The 18,320-nt window shown below is 39.5% G+C and overlaps 1 protein-coding gene across 7 annotated transcripts in view; it reads right to left on the bottom strand.

Annotated features, from left to right (window-relative positions):
- BCAT1 (branched chain amino acid transaminase 1) overlaps window positions 1–18,320 on the bottom strand; it is a 114,402-nt gene that overhangs the window by 10,071 nt on the left and 86,011 nt on the right. For all 7 annotated transcript variants that reach the window (XM_069581206.1, XM_069581207.1, XM_069581212.1 and 4 more), the window contains 4 exons: window positions 15,067–15,209; window positions 9,119–9,204; window positions 4,653–4,793; window positions 2,201–2,275 (listed from right to left, as the gene is read on the bottom strand). In XM_069581206.1, coding sequence (XP_069437307.1) covers window positions 2,201–2,275; window positions 4,653–4,793; window positions 9,119–9,204; window positions 15,067–15,209 — 445 coding nt within the window. The remainder of the gene's footprint in view (window positions 1–2,200; window positions 2,276–4,652; window positions 4,794–9,118; window positions 9,205–15,066; window positions 15,210–18,320) is intronic.

Here is an 18,320-nt window from a genome sequence, read left to right as displayed (position 1 = left end):
AACTGAACTGAATGTAGTCACCATCTCAATGGGGATGATACTCATTTCTGCTTTGCCTTAAAAAGATTCATGATTATGCTGGCTGAACACCTCTACTTAGCTTTTTCTTCTGATTCATATGTAATAGAATTTAATTTTCCCTCTGTCATCTTCATGACCCAAATAATCACGATGGTGTGATCAGTCACCTAGAGTCAGACATTCTGGAATGTGAAGTCAAGTGGGCCTTAGGAAGCATCACTACGAACAAAGCTAGTGGAGGTGATGGAATTCCAGCTGAGCTATTTCAAATCCTGCAAGATGATGCTGTGAAAGTGCTGTACTCAATATGACAGCAAATTTGGAAAACTCAGCAGAGGCCACGGGACTGGAAAAGGTCAGTTTTCATTCCAATTCCAAAGAGAGGCAATGCCAAAGAATGCTCAAACTACCGCACAATTGCATTCATCTCACACGCTAGTAAAGTAATGCTCAAAATTCTCCAAGCCAGGCTACAGTAATATACGAACCGTGAAGTTCCAGATGTTCAAGCTGATTTTGGAAAGGCAGAGAAACCAGAGATCAAATTGCCAACATCCACTGGATCATTGAAAAAGCAAGAGAGTTCCAGAAAAATCATCTATTTCTGCTTTACTGACTATACCAAAGCCTTTGACTGTGTGGATCACAATAAACTGGAAAATTCTGAAAAAGATGGGAATATCAGACCACCTGACCTGCCTCTTGAGAAACCTGTATGCAGGTCAGGAAGCAAAAGTTAGAACTGGACATGGAACAACAGACTGGTTCCAAACAGGAAAAGGAATATGTCAAGGCTGTATATAGTCACCCTGCTTATTTAACTTCTATGCAGAGTACATCATGAGAAATGCTGGGCTGTATGAAGCACAAACTAGAATCAAGACTGCCGAGAAATATCAATAACCTGAGATATGCAGATGATACCACCCTTATGGCAGAAAGTGAAGAAGAACTAAAGAACCTCTTGATGAAAGTGAAAGAGGAGAGTGAAAAAGTTGGCTTAAAGCTCAACATTCAGAAAACTAAGATCATGGCTGCCAGGCCTATCACTTCATGGCAAATAGATGGAGAAACAATGGAAACAGTGGCTGACTTTATTTGGGGGGCTCCAAAATCACTGCAGATGATGATTCCAGCCATGAAATTAAAAGATGATTACTCCCTGGAAGGAGAGTTATGACCAACCTAGACAGCATATTACAAAGCAGAGACATTACTTTGCCAACAAACATCTGTCTAGTCAAGGCTATGGTTTTTCCAGTAGTCATGTATGGATGTGAGAGTTGGACTATAAAGCAAGCTGAGCGCCGAAGAATTGATGCTTCTGAACTGTCACCCACTTCTCCTCCTGCCCTCAATGTTTCCCAGCATCAGGGTCTTTTCAAATGAGTACTAAGAAACAGGTGTGCATGCTCTTGGACCCAATAATTACCATTTCAGGAATTTATCTTAAAGAAAAAAACTAAAAATACACTGTTCATAACAATGAAATAATTTCCAACAACATAAATGTTCAACAAGGAGATTTCTTTAAAAATTATTCTTTACCAACGTAGTAGAGTTCCATTAAGCTTTATACATAAAATTTTAAAATTTACTGATATCAAAAAGCAAATGATTTATTAATTTAAAAAAGCAGGTTAACAAAATTAGATGTGATCCCATTGTTAGAAAAACATCTATCTAAAAATATCTAAATGATTACAAAATATTAAAAATCAAGATATCAAAAATTAACAGTGCCTCTATCTGTGATAGAATCACAGGTAATATTATTTTTTCTGTGCTTTCTTCTACTTTAAAGCTTTTTTTCTTTTTAAAAAGTATGTTACCAAAAAAAAAGTATGTTACACTTTCCAATGAGATTTTTAAGTGTTATCAAAATTTACTGAATATATTTATTTTTTAGTGTTAAGTAATTGAGTCTCCGACTCTCTCAGTATATATGTGTTTGTATCTTTTCCCCCTTCTTCCTTACTTCCTTTTTTTTAAAAAAAGTATGTATCTTTTTTCTCATTTCCCGCTTTGCTCATGCCCACACACACTAGCAGCAACATCTTCCTTAAATTTAGTTTGTTGACCTCAAACGGCAGTACTTACTCTCTTCTCTCCACTGAGGTAAGATTTGGTTCTAAGCTTTGAATGAAATAAACAACATCTTAAAAATAGATGCTCTTACCTGAATATCAGTCAGTTTTTCTAAGATGCGGCTTGCAAGCTTAGGACCGTTCTCCATAGTTGGAATGTGTATAGTCTATAAAAGAAAAGCAGACATGAACTAGTTTGAGGATATTCATGTACACAGTGACAACAGGTAAGAAACTAAGCAATTTTACCAAAATAGGGAATGGCACTATGATAACCTTGTACATGTGCTAACTTCTATGCCAAAGATTCTTATTCTTAATTTGAATAAACAATCTACTCAATGCTAGGTTGTTCATCTCCTACCAGTTGATTTCAGGGTACAACTGGTTTATATGCCAATCTCCAGGCTGATTTGAAGAACGAACGAGAAGCCAGGGGTACTTAGAACCGTGGCTAAACTTAAAGAACCCTACTTCCTCCAGCATCCTGAGAATCTACAAAGATGAAATATTAGCCTCCACATCTACCCTTTTGGCAGGGAATGAAAACTCAAAAGATATTCTGCCATGAATTAAAGCAAGCCATTTCAGGGACATAAGCTGTTTTTGTTGCTGTTTGTTTTCTGGCCTTGTTGTATGGCATGCGGGGATCGAACCTGTGCCCCCTGCAGTGGAAGCAAGGAGTCTTAACCACCAGACCACCAGGGAAGTCCATCAGTAGTATAAACGCAAACAAGTCTATGTCTTCACAAAAGGGGTTGCCAAATCTGTCTGATCTAAGCCAAGCTACCAAGGGCCACAAATTCCACAAAGTTGCACAGATGGTTAAAGTCAGGGCAAAGAGATTTTATGACCCTAATCTGTATTTCTAGTCATGCCTATTCATGCCTTGCTGGCTTGAGGCTTTTGATAGTTTGATTTTGACAGTCCATACTCCTACTTTTCTTATTATACACTTTAGGAAAACAGGATAATTAGATATGCTTTTTGGCTCTGAATGCTCCCTTATAACAAGGCCACAAAATGTGTTAAACTTTACAAACTTACTTCTAGAGATGAAGTAACAACTGGACTTTAAAAGTCTGACTCAGGGACATCCCTGATGGTCCAGTGACCAAGAATCTACCTTGCAGTGCAGGGGAAGTGTGTTCGATCCCTGGTCAGGGAACCAAGATCTCACATACTGTGGAGTAACTAAACCTACGAGCCACAACTACTGAGCCCATGAGCCACAACTAGAGAGACCCTGTATGCCTCAAGGAAAGATCCTGCATGATGCAGCGAAGACCCGATACAGCCAGATAAATAAATAAATATTAAAAGAAACATGTGCTTTAAAAAAAGACTGACCTAGTGACAACTTTAGTTCATTTAAGTGTAGACCAACAATATATTATCTAGTTATTACCACTGTAAAATGTGAAGCAGTAGCTTTATAATCAGTACAGGTATCCATATAAAATAGAATAATCTTTTTCCCTTGAAATCGTCTATCTGTTCATGCAATTATGTCAAGTTTTTGAAAATCCCAAGCAATGAAGCAACCACAATTTAAATCAGCAGAAAAAAAAATCAGTTCACCCAGTTGAGGAAACATAATTACAATGCTGAATTTAAAAACCAATAGAATTTGCATTTACTATTATGAATAATTTAAGCCAATTATAAAAATAATGTCCCTATGCCTCTGAATTATGAAGTTAGGTGAGGACAGAGCTATGTTGTTACAAAGAAGAAAGCAAGAAACAACAACAACAAAAAAAAAACACTGACAAGAAATGGAAGTACAGCATATATAAACAAGATTAATTTAATAGGAGAAAATGTCTTTCAACTAAAAGCTTCTGGAAGTAAATGCATCATGTTTGCCAAATGAAAATCTTCTATGAAGTGGTTTAATTAATGATGATGATGAAGATGAAAAAAATCATCATTTAAATGAGTTTTCCTTACCAATTTGCTATCCCTCCTCCAGTAGTTAGGAAGTACTTCTGGAAACCGCAGACTGAAATATAATTACTTGCAAGTCCTCCTTTGGGGCTTTCCTGGTGGCCCAGGGCTAAAGAATCAGCCTGCTAATGCAGGAGACTCCGGTTTGATACCTAGTCTCAGAAGATCCCCTGGAGAAGGATATGGCAACCCACTCCAGTATTCTTGCCTGGAGAATTCCATGGACAGAGGAGCCTGGCAAGCTATAGCCCATGGGGTCGCAGTTCAGACACAACTTAGTGACTGAACAACAACAAGAAGAAGACCTTCCCTAGAAAGATGCGAGGTAAGTGTAAGCCTATTGGCATACTTAAGGCAGGTATGATAACCAAAGATGAAACTGCTGGCGCTTTCAGGAAACCACTGGAAGGATGAGTAAGTCATTTGCTAACACAGGTTCATAAAGACAACTGCCGCAATCAACAGAATATCAAGCTATTTAAAAAATGTTTTGCATCCTGAGGTCAACTAGCATTTTGTCCATATATATATCCAAAGAGTTAAATTATAGGCAAATGTTTGAAAATGACAGGAAGTGAAGAAACCATGTCTTACCTCATCCTTGTATAGTATAGTCGAAACAGGGCAAACAACGCAGGCGGTACCTGAACCAAACATCTCCCTCACCCGATTCTCCTCTACAGCTGTGGTCAAGTCATCCATGGTGAGGTATCTCTCTGATACCTTAAATTCACCCTGTTTGGAATAGAAATAAACAAATATAATTCAAGAGGGAGCTGACATATGTATACCTAGGGCTGATCCATGTTATTTGGCAGAAAAAAAAACCCAACAAAATTCAGTAAAGCAATTATCCTTCAACTAAAAAAACAGATTATATATCTATATATATTTAAGGAAAAGACATGCAAAAAAATGCCCTGAGGTACGGATCTTTCTACTTTACCTTCTGACTGAACTGAAACAATGTCATAATCATGTCTAGAAGAAAAGCTGGAAAGAGTGACATCATCTTTTGGGAAACACACCAAGATGCTAAGCAACCTACTCCAAGGTCACACCATCTCTAAATGAGATGATCAGAATATAAAATATAAGATCAGCATGATAGAGTACACAGTATATTTTAATACTTGCCTTCTTTTCTGCCTTTTGTTTGTTATCATGGCCAAAGTTTCACAAGCTGATGCACTCGAGTGTTACCTAATGTGTGTTCCAAACCCTTATTATCATAAGACAAAGTACACTATTATCTAATATTAATAATTATAGCCACTATTTATTGAGCATCAGTTACATGCCACGTTCTCTAATTTTTAAGATGGGTCAGTTCAGTTGTTCAGTCATATCCGACTCTTTGCAACCCCATGAACCACAGCATGCCAAGCCTCCCTGTCCATCACCAATTTTTGGAGTCTACCCAAACCCATGTTCATTGAGTCAATGATGCTATCCAACCATCTCATCCTCTGTGTTCCCCTTCTCCTCCTGCCCTCAATCCCTCCCAGCATCAGGGTCTTTTCCAATGAGTCAGCTCTTCACATCAGGTGGCCAAAATATTGGAGTTTCAGCTTCAACATCAGTCCTTCTAATGAACACCCAGGACTGATCTCCCTTAGAATGGACTGGTTGGATCTCATTGCAGTCCAAGGGACTCTCAAGAGTCTTCTCCAATACCACAGTTCAAAAGCATCAATTCTTCGGCGCTCAGCTTGCTTTATAGTCCAACTCTCATATCCATACATGATTACTGGAAAAACCATAGCCTTGACTAGACGGACCTTTGTTGGCAAAGTAATGTCTCTGCTTTTCAATATGCTGTCTAGGTTGGTCATAACTCTCCTTCCAAGGAGTAAGCGTCTTTTAATTTCATGGCTGCAATCACGATCTGCAGTGATTTTGGAGCCCAGAAAAATAAAGTCAGCCACTGTTTCCCCATCTATCTGCCATGAAGTGATGGGATTGGATGCCATGATCTTCGTTTTCTGAATGTTGAGCTTTAGGCCATCTTTTTCACTCTCCTCTTTCACTTTCATCAAGAGGCTTTTGAGTTCCTCTTCCCTTTCTGCCATAAGGGTGGTGTCATCTGCATATCTGAGGTTATTGAGATTTCTCCCGGCAGTCTTGATTCCAGCTTGTGCTTCATCCAGCCCAGCATTTCTCATGATGTGCTCTGCATAGAAGTTAAATAAGCAGGGTGACAATATACAGCCTTGACGCACTCCTTTTCCTATTTGGAGCCAGTCTGTTGTTCCATGTCCAGTTCTAACTGTTGCTTCCTGACCTGCATACAGGTTTCTCAAGAGGCAGGTCAGGTGGTCTGGTATTCCCATCTCTTTCAGAATTTTCCAGTTTATTGTGATCTACACAGTCAAAGACTTCGGCAAAGTCAATAAAGCAGAAATAGATGTTTTTCTGGAACTCTTTTGCTTTTTCCCTGATCCAGCAGATGTTGGCAATTTGATCTCTGGTTCCTCTGCCTTTTCCAAAACCAGCTTGAACATAAGGAAGTTCACAGTTCATGTATTGCTGAAGCCTTGCTTGGAGAATTTTAAGCATTACTTTACTAGCATGTGAGATGAGTGCAACTGTGTGGTAGTTTGAGCATTCTTTGCCATTGCCTTTCTTTGGGATTGGAATGAAAACTGACCTTTTCCAGTCCTGTGGCCACTGCTGAGTTTTCCATATTTGCTGGCATATTGAGTGCAACACTTTCACAGCATCATCGTTCAGGATTTGAAATAGCTCAACTGGAATCCTATCACCTCCACTAGCTTCGTTTGTAGTGATGTTTCCTAAGGCCCACTTGACTTCACATTCCACGATGTCTGGCTCTAGATGAGTGATCACACCATCATGATTATCCGGGTCATGAAGATCTTTTTTGTACAGTTCTTCTGTGTATTCTTGCCACCTCTTCTTAATAGCTTCTGCTTCTGTTAAGTCCATACCATTTCTGTCCTTTATCGAGCCCATCTTTGCATGAAATGTTCCCTTGGTATCTCTAATTTTCTTGAAGAGATCTCTAGTTTTTCCCATTTTATTGTTTTCCTTCTTTGCATTGACAGCTTAAGGTGGGTATTATCACCCTATTTTACAGATGAGAAAATTAAGGTTCAAGGATGTTCAGTGACACCCCTGAGGCCTCACAGCTAGGAAATGGCAGAAACTGGATCTGAACTCAGGTCTGATCTCACTGACTCCAAATCTAGTCCTCTTTCTACTGTGTCTTTTATGGAGTAGAAACAGGGGCTGAGTTTCAATATCTGGAATATTTCATTACTTTAAAACATACATAGAATAGCGTATTTGAGAAATTACACTGTGTATTTTTTTTCCCCCAATTTCATTGATTCAATTGACTTTACAGCAGTGATCCTCTTCTTTCCCTCTGATGCAGTATCAGGTTGAGTTTCATCACAGAATTATTGGTATACTCTCTCATCAACTTCCGCTTAATTATTTGAACATCTGCTCAAAGATAGGAAGTGGGGAAAAAAAAAAACCTGATGCTTTTAAGCTGTGTTTAAACTATGTTTCATACTCATTCTTTAATCCGTTTAATTCTCATTCTTTGTTAGTAGTTAAAGCTCAAAAAAAAAAAAAAAAGAAGAAAGAAAAGCTGGTCAAGAGGCTATTTGAAGTAAGGGCAGCATAGAATGGATACTTTAAGTAAGAAGAGAGCATTTTTTTTTAATGTACAAGTCCGCAATAGATACAAATGGAAATCACTGCCCTTGGCAAGATTCAAAGCATTAGAAGAGTGCTTCATGCTGTAAGTATATTTGGAAAGATAAAAAAAATATATGCCTGCAATAGAAATGTGGCTTTTTGTAAGTTTCAATTTATCTCAGTCTGCAACTGCAATTAAGTTGTACAAAGGTAAGTAGATAAATAAATATATAAACTCCAGAAAATCAGCCAAGTTAAAGCTGAGTTTTGTGTTCTGGAAAGGAAAAAAAAAAATCTCCTGTAAATAAACAGAATTGTTTTTCCTCTCCTTACCCTCCTTTATCTTTGGACAATTTTCCCCTGTCTGGCAAATACTGGTAACCCCCCACATGCCTCTTGGCGTGTATGTCTCACAGTTTTAAAAATAAATTATAGCTAAGGAGTCAAGAAAAAACTTCCTCCATAATAACCTATTTTTCATGCTAGCAAATCATTAGTGTGGGAAAGCATTTCCACTTGCAACTTGTCATCAAACCTTCTGTACTTGGTTGATTTTTCTCTTTAATGAAACAAAAATTACTGAGCTTGGAAAATACATCTTTCCAATTGCAAACATATTTAGGACAGGGCAAGCTGTTTGAAATTATACCAACAGTCTGTAAATGTCATGCCCAATGTGCCAGCCAGCATGTGGCAGTTGGGTCTTGTCTACTTCAGGGTTTTGTAGAATTATTTATAGCACATTTTCTCTACTTCCAAAGCCTTTTCCAAAGAAACTGTACTCTCCTAGATATGTGTATTTCTAAACATTTGTCCTATTAACACTGTTTGACCACAGTATGTTCAAAGCCTTTTCTTGTCCCCTGGAGACCATTTTAACACATGGGTCAAAAGTCCCATCCAAGAATCTTTGCCAGATTAACCAACTCATTCAATATTCATCTTGAATATGCGAAGTCATTTCCAATACCGAATGGTTTAACAGACTTGCCTGTGTCATGTAAATCAGAAAGGCTACTGAAAACAACTTTCCATTTACTTGAGTGTTTAGATTTTAAAAGGCTGGCGAAAAGGAAGTACACGGAGGATAAACCAGGTGAATTAATAGGAGACACCTGGCATAAAGCTTGAGTCTAGTACTAGAATACTTCTTCACTAGGACAACTTGCTAAACTGGTTTCTGCCTGCCCTTCCCTATAAACAGTACTTATTTGATAGTCTTGCCAAGACAGTCCTTCAGAAGAGTTCTTTTCACTCAAGTTATGATTTAAAGATAAGATAACGTTGGTTGGAACTACAGGAGATTATTTTAACACTAAGCTGGACTTGTTCTGATTACTTTTTATTTCATGCTTTTATAAAAGGGGTTTCATGCCGAAGGTACCCACCCACTTGTGTGCCAAGTCCAGGATGCTCTGCCTCATCACTCCTGGAAGAATGATGCCATCTAGCGGAGGAGTTGCCAGTTCTTCTTCTGTCAATTAGAAATTGGAATAGTTTCAAACTTTATTAGATGCTTTTCTAAACAACAAACACTTCTTGTTATTTTTAAAACACTTCTTGTTATTGTTCTGGTAACAAACACGAAAAGGGGGCCATTGTTCTGTACTGTCAAATTTTCCAAATCAACTCACACTTCAGGTAGATCCTTATATTTTCTTTAAAAGAAAAAAAATGCAGAAAAAAGAACAAGAAAGAAAATCAGTCATCCTTCTGCTTTAGTCACTAAGCTGTGCCCGACTCTTTGCAACACCATGAAATATAGCCCACCAGGCTCCTCGAGGTCCACGGGATTTTTCAGGCCAGAATACTGGAGCGGGTTGATTTCCTTCTCCAAAGGATCTTCCTGCCCAGGGGTTGAACGTGCATCTCCTACATTGGCAGGTGGATTCTTTATCACTAAGCCACCAGGGAAGCCCAATCATTCTACTACCTTCAATTTATCCTTAACCAGTGAAGAATGAGATGGTTTCCCACTAACAAACAATAAGAGTTATAAAATACTCCAAAAAACAACATTCCAAAAGTCAAAAAACATTGCAAAGTCAAAAAGATTAAAGCTGGTTGTGATTAGGAAAATGGAGGTAGACCCTTATCCAGAAACACTGGGCATCACCCAACCTTCTAAGAGCACCATGGGGCAACCCTGTCCTAAGAGGTATTCAGGCCCACTCAGGCTGCCACTGCTCCCACACTGGCCCTGACAACTCTATCCAGTGACATTCAACCATGGAGGAGCACCCACATCAAGCATGGAGACACTGACTTCATCCTCTGAAATCGAATGCAATGCATGCAGGGTGGGCTCAAGCATGGACACACCCAACAAAGAAAGCATAAGAAAGAAGAAAAAAGGAAATCCAAACAACAAAATAACACTCCATGGGTGACCCACAGGGCCAAAGCCAAGACACTGGTCTACTAAGAGAATGACTGCAGACACTCCCAACCACAGTGCAAGTTGGCATGATGACCTGTCTACGAGACTCAGCACGGTGCTTCCCTGGGGGCCTAGCAGTTGAGAATTTGCCTGCCGATGCAGGGAACATAGGTTCAATCCCTGGTTGGGGAAGATCCCACAAGCCATGGGACAATTAAACTAAGCCTATGTGCCATAACTACTGAGTCTGGGTGCCACAGCTACTGAAGCTCATGAGCCTAGAGCCCGTGCTCCACAACCAGAGGAGCCATCCCTGTGAGAAGCCTGCACACTGCAAAAAATAACCCCCGCTCGCAGCAACAAAGACCCAGTACACCCAAAAATAAATAAATCTTACCAAAAAAAAAAAAAAAAAGTGTGGCACACCAGCCACACAGCCTCCTTACAGAAGGATGCCTCTGGTACTCAACATTCCCTTTCCTCCTCACCTCTGGCACCCAGGAAGCTGAATCTAGTGAGAAATTTGAGCCTTAAACCATCATTTTTATATAGATGTTGAACCTCAGGACAGATGTGTTGCCTGTCATGTGTCTGCAGAGGACTTCACAAGGGATGTTGGAAAGGACCACTGGGTAGCAAAAGTTGGGTAAAAATCGGTCTTTGAGCTCCAGAGCCACTTGATGCAGCCTGAAAGGACTTTAGAGATCACCTAGTGCAGTCCTGTTTTCCAGAAGGAGAAACTGAGGCTGAAGAAACATGGGACTTCCCAAGGTTGGTGACGCTGGGGAACACTGTCAGCGCTCAAGCCTCTCAACACTGTGGCCACCGCCATTTGCTTTTATAGGCTGTGCTCTGGACTCATCCACTCCACTGTGGCCACATGAGACGTCCCCAACAACAACACAGCTCTCTGGAATGCAAGGACTCTATGTTTACTCCTGGGTCCCCAAAACTCAACAACATGCCTGGCCCAGAGTGGTATGTAATACATGTTTTTGAGTTTGTTTGTTTGTTTAAAAAAAAAACAAAAACAAAAACACCTCTTGCTAGGGTATAGCAGTATGATTTCTTTGAATTTTGAGTCAAAAAATCATCTGCTGAAAACCGCTGTTTCAAAAGAAGAAAATTTGTTTTTGGCAATGTTTTGGGGGCTACTTTGATCTCAAGATAAACACGTGTTTTGCAATAGCAAGCAAGCTGGATATATGGATGTACAGATCTATACATGTATGCACACATACACCCCACACATATAAACAAACAATTCTAGTGCCCCCAAACTGGACCTTCCCTAAAGCTTGCTGGGCTTTAAGACCATGTGCTAAGTCACTTCAGTCGTGTCCAACTCTTTGTGACCTCATGGACTATAGCCCACCAGGCTCCTTTGTTCATAGGATTCTCCAGGCAAAAATACTGGAATGGGTTGCCATGCCCTCCTCCTAAGACTGTATAGAGTTCAATGAAAACAGTGGCCCCGCGTGTGCAAATGCAGTTTTGTGAAACATATGTAACACCCAAATCTGTAACCACTAGCCTGAGGTCAAGGAACAGAACATCTGCTTCTCTGGTTGCCAGACAGAGATGATGACATGACAACATTTGGGTGAGAAATATTCATTTTCCTCTGCAACCACAAACAAGCTTACAAGAGCCAGAATGAGCTCCAGATTGCTCAACAGGAGGAAAACAGAGCCTACGAACACAGCTTGTTTTTGACAGAGAAATCATTTGGGGGAGATGAAGAGTTTAGAAGCAATAACAGCAGGATTCATCTGACTTCCCAAATTCAAGCACTAATGAGAACCAGGAATGTGGGTTTGTGTTAACGACCCAAACACCAACAGCACAATCATTCATTCATTCAGCAATATATACCGAGCATCTATCAGTATCAGTGTCAGCATCAGTGCCGCTGGCCATTCTAAGTATGAGGGATACATCAGCGAACAAAATCGATATGACTCCTTGCTCACTTTCTAATGGGCAGAGGCAAACAATTATATTAAATAGCATGTTAGGCAATGGGAGGGGAAAAAAAGAAGGTGATGGGGAGTGTTGGGGAGAGAGTTTAAGATTTGTATTAAGGTATCCAAGAAAAGGCTTACTGAGAATGGGTGTCTGGCAAAGACTTGAAGGAGGTGAGTGAACAGCCACCTAGCAAGAGTAGTCTGAGCAGAGCTGGTGTAAATGCATCGCAAACTCACTGTGAAACTCAACCATGACAATCCCATCTTACTTTCACAGTAGTTCCAGTGTCTAGTGTTAGATAATAGTGCTTTCTCAACAGTGAACAGTAAGTGTGTATGTCATATGACTCATCAATGAAATAAAACAGAATTGGGGGCCATGTGACCTTACAATCAGGGCTGCAGTTATGGAATCAAAACCCACATGAATAGACACTCAAAAAGGACCTTCTGTATAGCACAGGGAACTCTACTCAGTGTTGTGATAACCTATAAGGGAAAAGAATTTTAAAAAGAATATAAACACACACACACACACACACACACACACACACACACACACACACACTGAATCACTTTGATATACACCTGAAACTAACACAACCTTGTAAATCAACTATACTTCGGTTTAAAAACAAAAACAAAAAAACCCATGAGTTCCAAGCCAAGTGTCACAAAACAGGGCACAGCGCTGTGGCAGCTACCTTGGCCCAAAGGAATGGTGAGTGGGTGCTCATGGAAAGAACTCTGCTTGTAACTCTTATTGGAAAGCTTTTTGGGAAAAAAAAAAAACTCAACATTTTGCTGATTTTCAGTGCATTATTCTTTGTCTTCTCCTAAAGCCACACAGTATAAATCAAAGTTACTAGACTTGCTGTAATGTCTGTTTTCTTTTTAAGCCCAAAGATTGTTCCTGACATTTCCCTCACTTCTCTCAGAGTACTGTTCAAACATTTGTTCCATTTCCTTTCTCCTTAAATTTTATCTGATCTGTCAGTGAACACCCTCAAATTGAAGGAGCATCTTCACATTAAAACTACTTATTTCAGGCAACCATAACCTGAATAGGAACTCTCAAGGTCTTGTATATTTTATAAGAGTCAGAAGACAAATTCATTCAATTCTCTTCTGACCTTTAAAAGCCATGGAAATGGTTCATGATCATTGTTTGCATAAGAGGTCATTTTTCACCAGGACAGTTTCTGGTGTTTCTGGTTAAATCATGTAGCTCTGATTCAGACTGTGCTTAAATCCTGACATCTTCCATCCATAAATAAGGATGGTGCCACTTCTGTATGATGTCACTGGTTTTGTTTGGGATTGCGTGGGTTTTCTTGGCAATGGGGACGGCAGTGGGTAGATGGAAAGAATGAACTGAATCAACTTATTATCTCCTATGTACAGAGTTCAGCAGTGTCTGTCAACTTTCAGGAACAGCTTTTGATATATGTCATATGCAATAACTCCAAATTAGAAATCACAGATATTCCAGTACAGATTTTGTTTTTCACGAGTGTCAACTACAAACAGCCAGGTACGGAAGGACAAACATAATCTATACCTGGCTTTTCATATGCCCAGTGTTACCAAGGATCAGTCCCAGAACATGGTGTACTCACCACACCTTCTGTTTGTTCTCGCTGGGACTGGAATATAAGGCTCATTTTGTAATTCTCTGAAAGCAATGCTCAAATTAGCTCTGAAGTCAGCTACATCTGAATCACCATTTCCCTCTATCTGTAGCCAAATAACAAAAGAGCAAGAGGCTACTATATCTGCTTTAAAATTAAAATTTCATTTAAAGTCTGAATTAAAACCAATCCCAAGATTTCAGCAGTATTAGGTTGGTCAAAAAATTGTTCGAACTCAACTCAATCTTTGGAAACTTATCATTTTACATTTGGGCTTTCCCTGGTGGCTCAGACCGTAAAGAATCCGCCTGCAATGCAGGAGACCCGGGTTCAATCTCTGGCTTAGGAAGATCCCCTGGAGAAGGGAATGACTACCCACTCCAGTATTCTTGCCTGGAGAATCCCATAGACAGAGGAGCTACATTTGGAAACTTATCATTTTACATTTCTAGTCTGTGGTTTCTGCCAACTAATTTAAAAGAAAAGAACTGCAAAGAAGAAAAGTGAGCATTCAGGATATTAAAGGCAATAAAGAAGTACTGATTTTTGTAGTAGACATATATTAATGGTCTTAAATGAACCACAATCTAAATACAATCCCCAAATAAGACCAATTTGTCCTAAAAACGGTGTCCTTTATTCAAATAGAGCTCCAGTGTAAATCTGGAAGGCTTCTAATGTATTATCAAAATATGTAGAAAGGGCAATGATTGTTAAACGAATTACAATAAGAGAGTGCACTAAATTTCATATCAGTAGAAAGAGTAGACTATGCTTATCACTATAGTGTCTTATACATAGTATATGGTAAATCACCACAGGCTTCCCCACTGGTTCAGATGTAAAGAATCCACCTGCTATGGAGAAGAGGTAGGTTCAATCCCTGGGTTGGGAAGAGTCCCTGGAGGAGAACATGGTAATAACCTACTCCAGTATTCTTGCCTGGGAAATGCCATGGGCAGAGAAGCCTAGCGGGCTAATCCATGAGGTCACAAAGAGTCAGACACGGCTGAAGCAACTGAGCATGCACGCATGCATGGTAAGTGACCACTGAAATAATCAGATAGGAAAAATGATACAATAATAAAAAGGATAAGGCAGCACATTTTCAAATAGTGGAGATTTAAATTCCTTAAGTTGACAACTCAAAAGTAAGTACATCTAAAGCCAAAAAACAAAACCAAAAATCTTTATAAATACTGTAAACTCATGAATACTTGGACAGCAGAAGCACAGAAAATCTTAAGATCTTGGAATTGAGCTACTTGTTCTCTTGCTCTAAGGTTTTAGTTCTTTTCTCTCCAATCCCACTGAAAATGATTGAAACATAGCAGAGAGCTGAAATCTGGGTGGATTACCTCCATCTTCATTTATCCAATAAAGAAAAAGATTCATAGTTCCAACTTCAGTTATTTGATTTTCTTCTCCATAGAGCCACAGAACCTGCTGACATGCATTTTCCACTGCTTCACATTGGGCAAAAAGAGACGAGCCATAATTCCTTTTAAGAAAGAGGAAACACATGATTATGAATATACTTCAGCCCCTACCTCCCAGCAAGTCCTTAATTCAAGCATGGATGTAGTCAATGTACTAGGTTCTTAATTATATATCCTCTCCAGTTAACTGCATAATATTAGAGGAAACACATTAGAGAATCTATGTGGTCTAACCGCATTCATTTGGGAGAGAGAGATCAAAGAAACGTTGTGCATTTCTAACTTGAAAAGAGAAAACACAGGTGAAGAGCCAAGTCAACAACACTTATAAGTTATTGAGTATTTTTTCCACATGCCATTCAACTGTACATGAATTACTTCATTTTGGAGGCGTGCTACTTTTTCCCTTTGTTCTAATGTTCTAGTTCTTTTCACTGGAAAAGACCATGATGCTGGGAAAGATTGAAGGCAAAAGGAGAAGAGGGCAGCAGAGGATGAGCTGGTTAGATAGCATCACTGACTCAATGGACATGAATCTAAGCAAATTCTCGGAGATAGTGAAGGACACGGAAGGCCAGTGTGTTGCAGTCAATGGGGGTCGCAAAGAGTCACACATGACTTAGTGACTGAACAAGAATATTCCATTTAAACCCCACAAAACACTACTGAGTTCGCGACAATCATTAGTCCCTTGGTTCAGATGAGAAACTGAGGCCTAGAGAAGTAACTTATATCAAGTTATATGTGTTCATTAGCAGAGCACCAACTCTGTGCTTTAACTGGTACCTTTCAATATAATCAAGAAATACCTATTGTTCAATGTCTAAATTCCCTAAAAGTAAGACAAGAGGCTAAATATTCCTGATTTTAACCAAAAAATATTCCAAAAACCTGTTTTTCTCAATCAATACTATTCACCTTGGATTATTCAAAGGAACATGGCATATCTTCCTGGAATGACAATGTAGTTTGTAATAATAATTTATTTACTCATTCATTCATTCATTTGTTACCTGACTCCTAGAAGTTTAAGTAAACTTGGTAGGGGAGCACTTTCCTCTGTAAGTCAGAGTGTTAGATATAACTGACATTTAACACACACATACACATGGCTCGTGGAGAATAAATTCAAACTAAAGAGACAAGAAATTTAGATATATTGGAATTCTTTTTAAAGAAAATATATTTTGACAAATGGTCTATCATTTGGAAGGAGAAATGACTTCTAAATTAAACAGAAATATTAATGCTTTTTATACCTTAAATTTTTATTTGGCATAAGTAGGTTCATTCATAATGATGCCTAGCTCTCACTATCCTCATTGAGTTCTCCAACTATATGTTGCCTTAGGAGAAAAGGACTGGGGCTTCCCTGGTGGCTCAGAGGTCTGCCTGCAATGCAGGAGACCTGGGTTCGATCCCTGGGTCAGGAATATCCCCTGGAGAAGGAAATGGCAACCCACTCCAGTACTCTTGCCTGGAAAATCCCATAGACAGAGAAGCCTGGTAGACTACAGTCCATGGGATCGCAAAGAGTCAGACACAACTGAGCAACTTCACTTTCACTTTAGGAGAAAAGGAAGTAATATTTTAAATTTATCTTTTATTAAACTTAAATGGGAAAAGTATTCAGTAGAATATAAAATATGAATCAATGCTTTAGATAAAACATGAGAGTCCTTAAATATATGTGATGCTTGTTTGCTTTTCTATGCTTCTGGCTATATAATTCACTTTCCTTGGCTTTTAGAAGATATCAGCAAACAAGTTTGAAAGCACTCCTGTAAGACAGTCAGGACTAGGAAAAAACCCTAGACCCATCCTTGGACTATGAAGCCCCAAGAAGAACATAGAAACAATCAAACATACTACCAAAAAATTAATGTTATTATTACCTTCCAGAAAATACCCACCTAGGCCTTTTAAATGATCTCTTTTATATCTGGGCAAGATTAAATTTTTAGTATTTCCTAAGTCAAAGTGTAACTTAAACACAGAAGCCATACATCACAGTGGCTACATGCCATTCTCATCTGCACAGCTTCTCCTCTCTTCCCACTGTATTCTCCTGGGCCATTCCTATGCAGCCAAGTCATTCTGCTTGGATTGACAATCATAGCATCCTGCCCCTACCACAACTGAAGAAAAGGGTGGGCAAGTAACTAAGTTGCTCATAAGTTCTTCTTTGAGTTTACTCACTTATTCATTTCAATGTACAAAACCCTTTGACAAATGTATTTTTCCCCTTTGAGAATGGTGGCAGTTTGTCTGCTATGATGCTGGGTCTCTTGTATCCATGATCACCAGCCTTCAAAGGAGAAGATACCTGAATTAGGAGAGCCTTATGCTAACACATAGCCAGAAGCTTAGACAAGAGATGGGGGAAGGATGGAAAGAGAGGGAAAAGGAGAGAAGAGAGAGACTGGGGTGGATGTAGCACGAGCAGGACATACGCAAGGGCAGAGCAATCTGGTGACAATGATTCGAGCTCTTATTGGTCCACAGCTGCCATCCCACTAACATGAGCCAGTCATTCCCTTCTCTACTCAAGATGGACTGAGCTAGTGTTCTGACCTGTAACTCAAAGACTAGTGACTAATGACTGAATTATTCTAGAAAGCTATGGGAAACAGACATCATACAATCTGGGGAATGATGAGATTTACTTACACCAGGGTATTCAGATTCCTTTAAAAGACCCTCAACATGTATACTTCAAAACACAGGCAATGAAATGTAAATTACTAGTCAGTCTGGAGATGACACAATTCTAATATTCAGGAGGCTTTCATTTTTAATGACCACAGAACATCAGACCGCCCATATTCAGAACCAATGGCAAATACGCAGTCACTGGGTTCAATGATGAATACTTTTTAAGGAGCAGACCAGCCTGCAGGGAGAGTCTGTAGACAGAGCGTGGGCTTGGAGCCAACAGGCCCAGATGCAGCTCTTTACTGTCTACTTCTTGTTTAGTTGCTAAGTTATATGCGACTCTCTTGTGACCCCATGGACTGTAGTCCGCCTGCCTCCTCTGTCCATGGGACTTCCCAGGCACGAATACTGGAGTGGGAATCTCCTCCAGGGGATCTTCCTGACCCAGGGATTGAACCTGCATCTCCCTCACTGACAAGTGGATTCTTTACCACTGAGCCCAGGGAAGTCCATTTATA

This window comes from Ovis canadensis, chromosome 3 (assembly GCF_042477335.2).
Source record: "Ovis canadensis isolate MfBH-ARS-UI-01 breed Bighorn chromosome 3, ARS-UI_OviCan_v2, whole genome shotgun sequence".
Taxonomy (NCBI): domain Eukaryota; kingdom Metazoa; phylum Chordata; class Mammalia; order Artiodactyla; family Bovidae; genus Ovis; species Ovis canadensis.
Note: the sequence above shows the minus strand (reverse complement) of the source record. Positions and strands in the feature narration are given on the sequence as shown.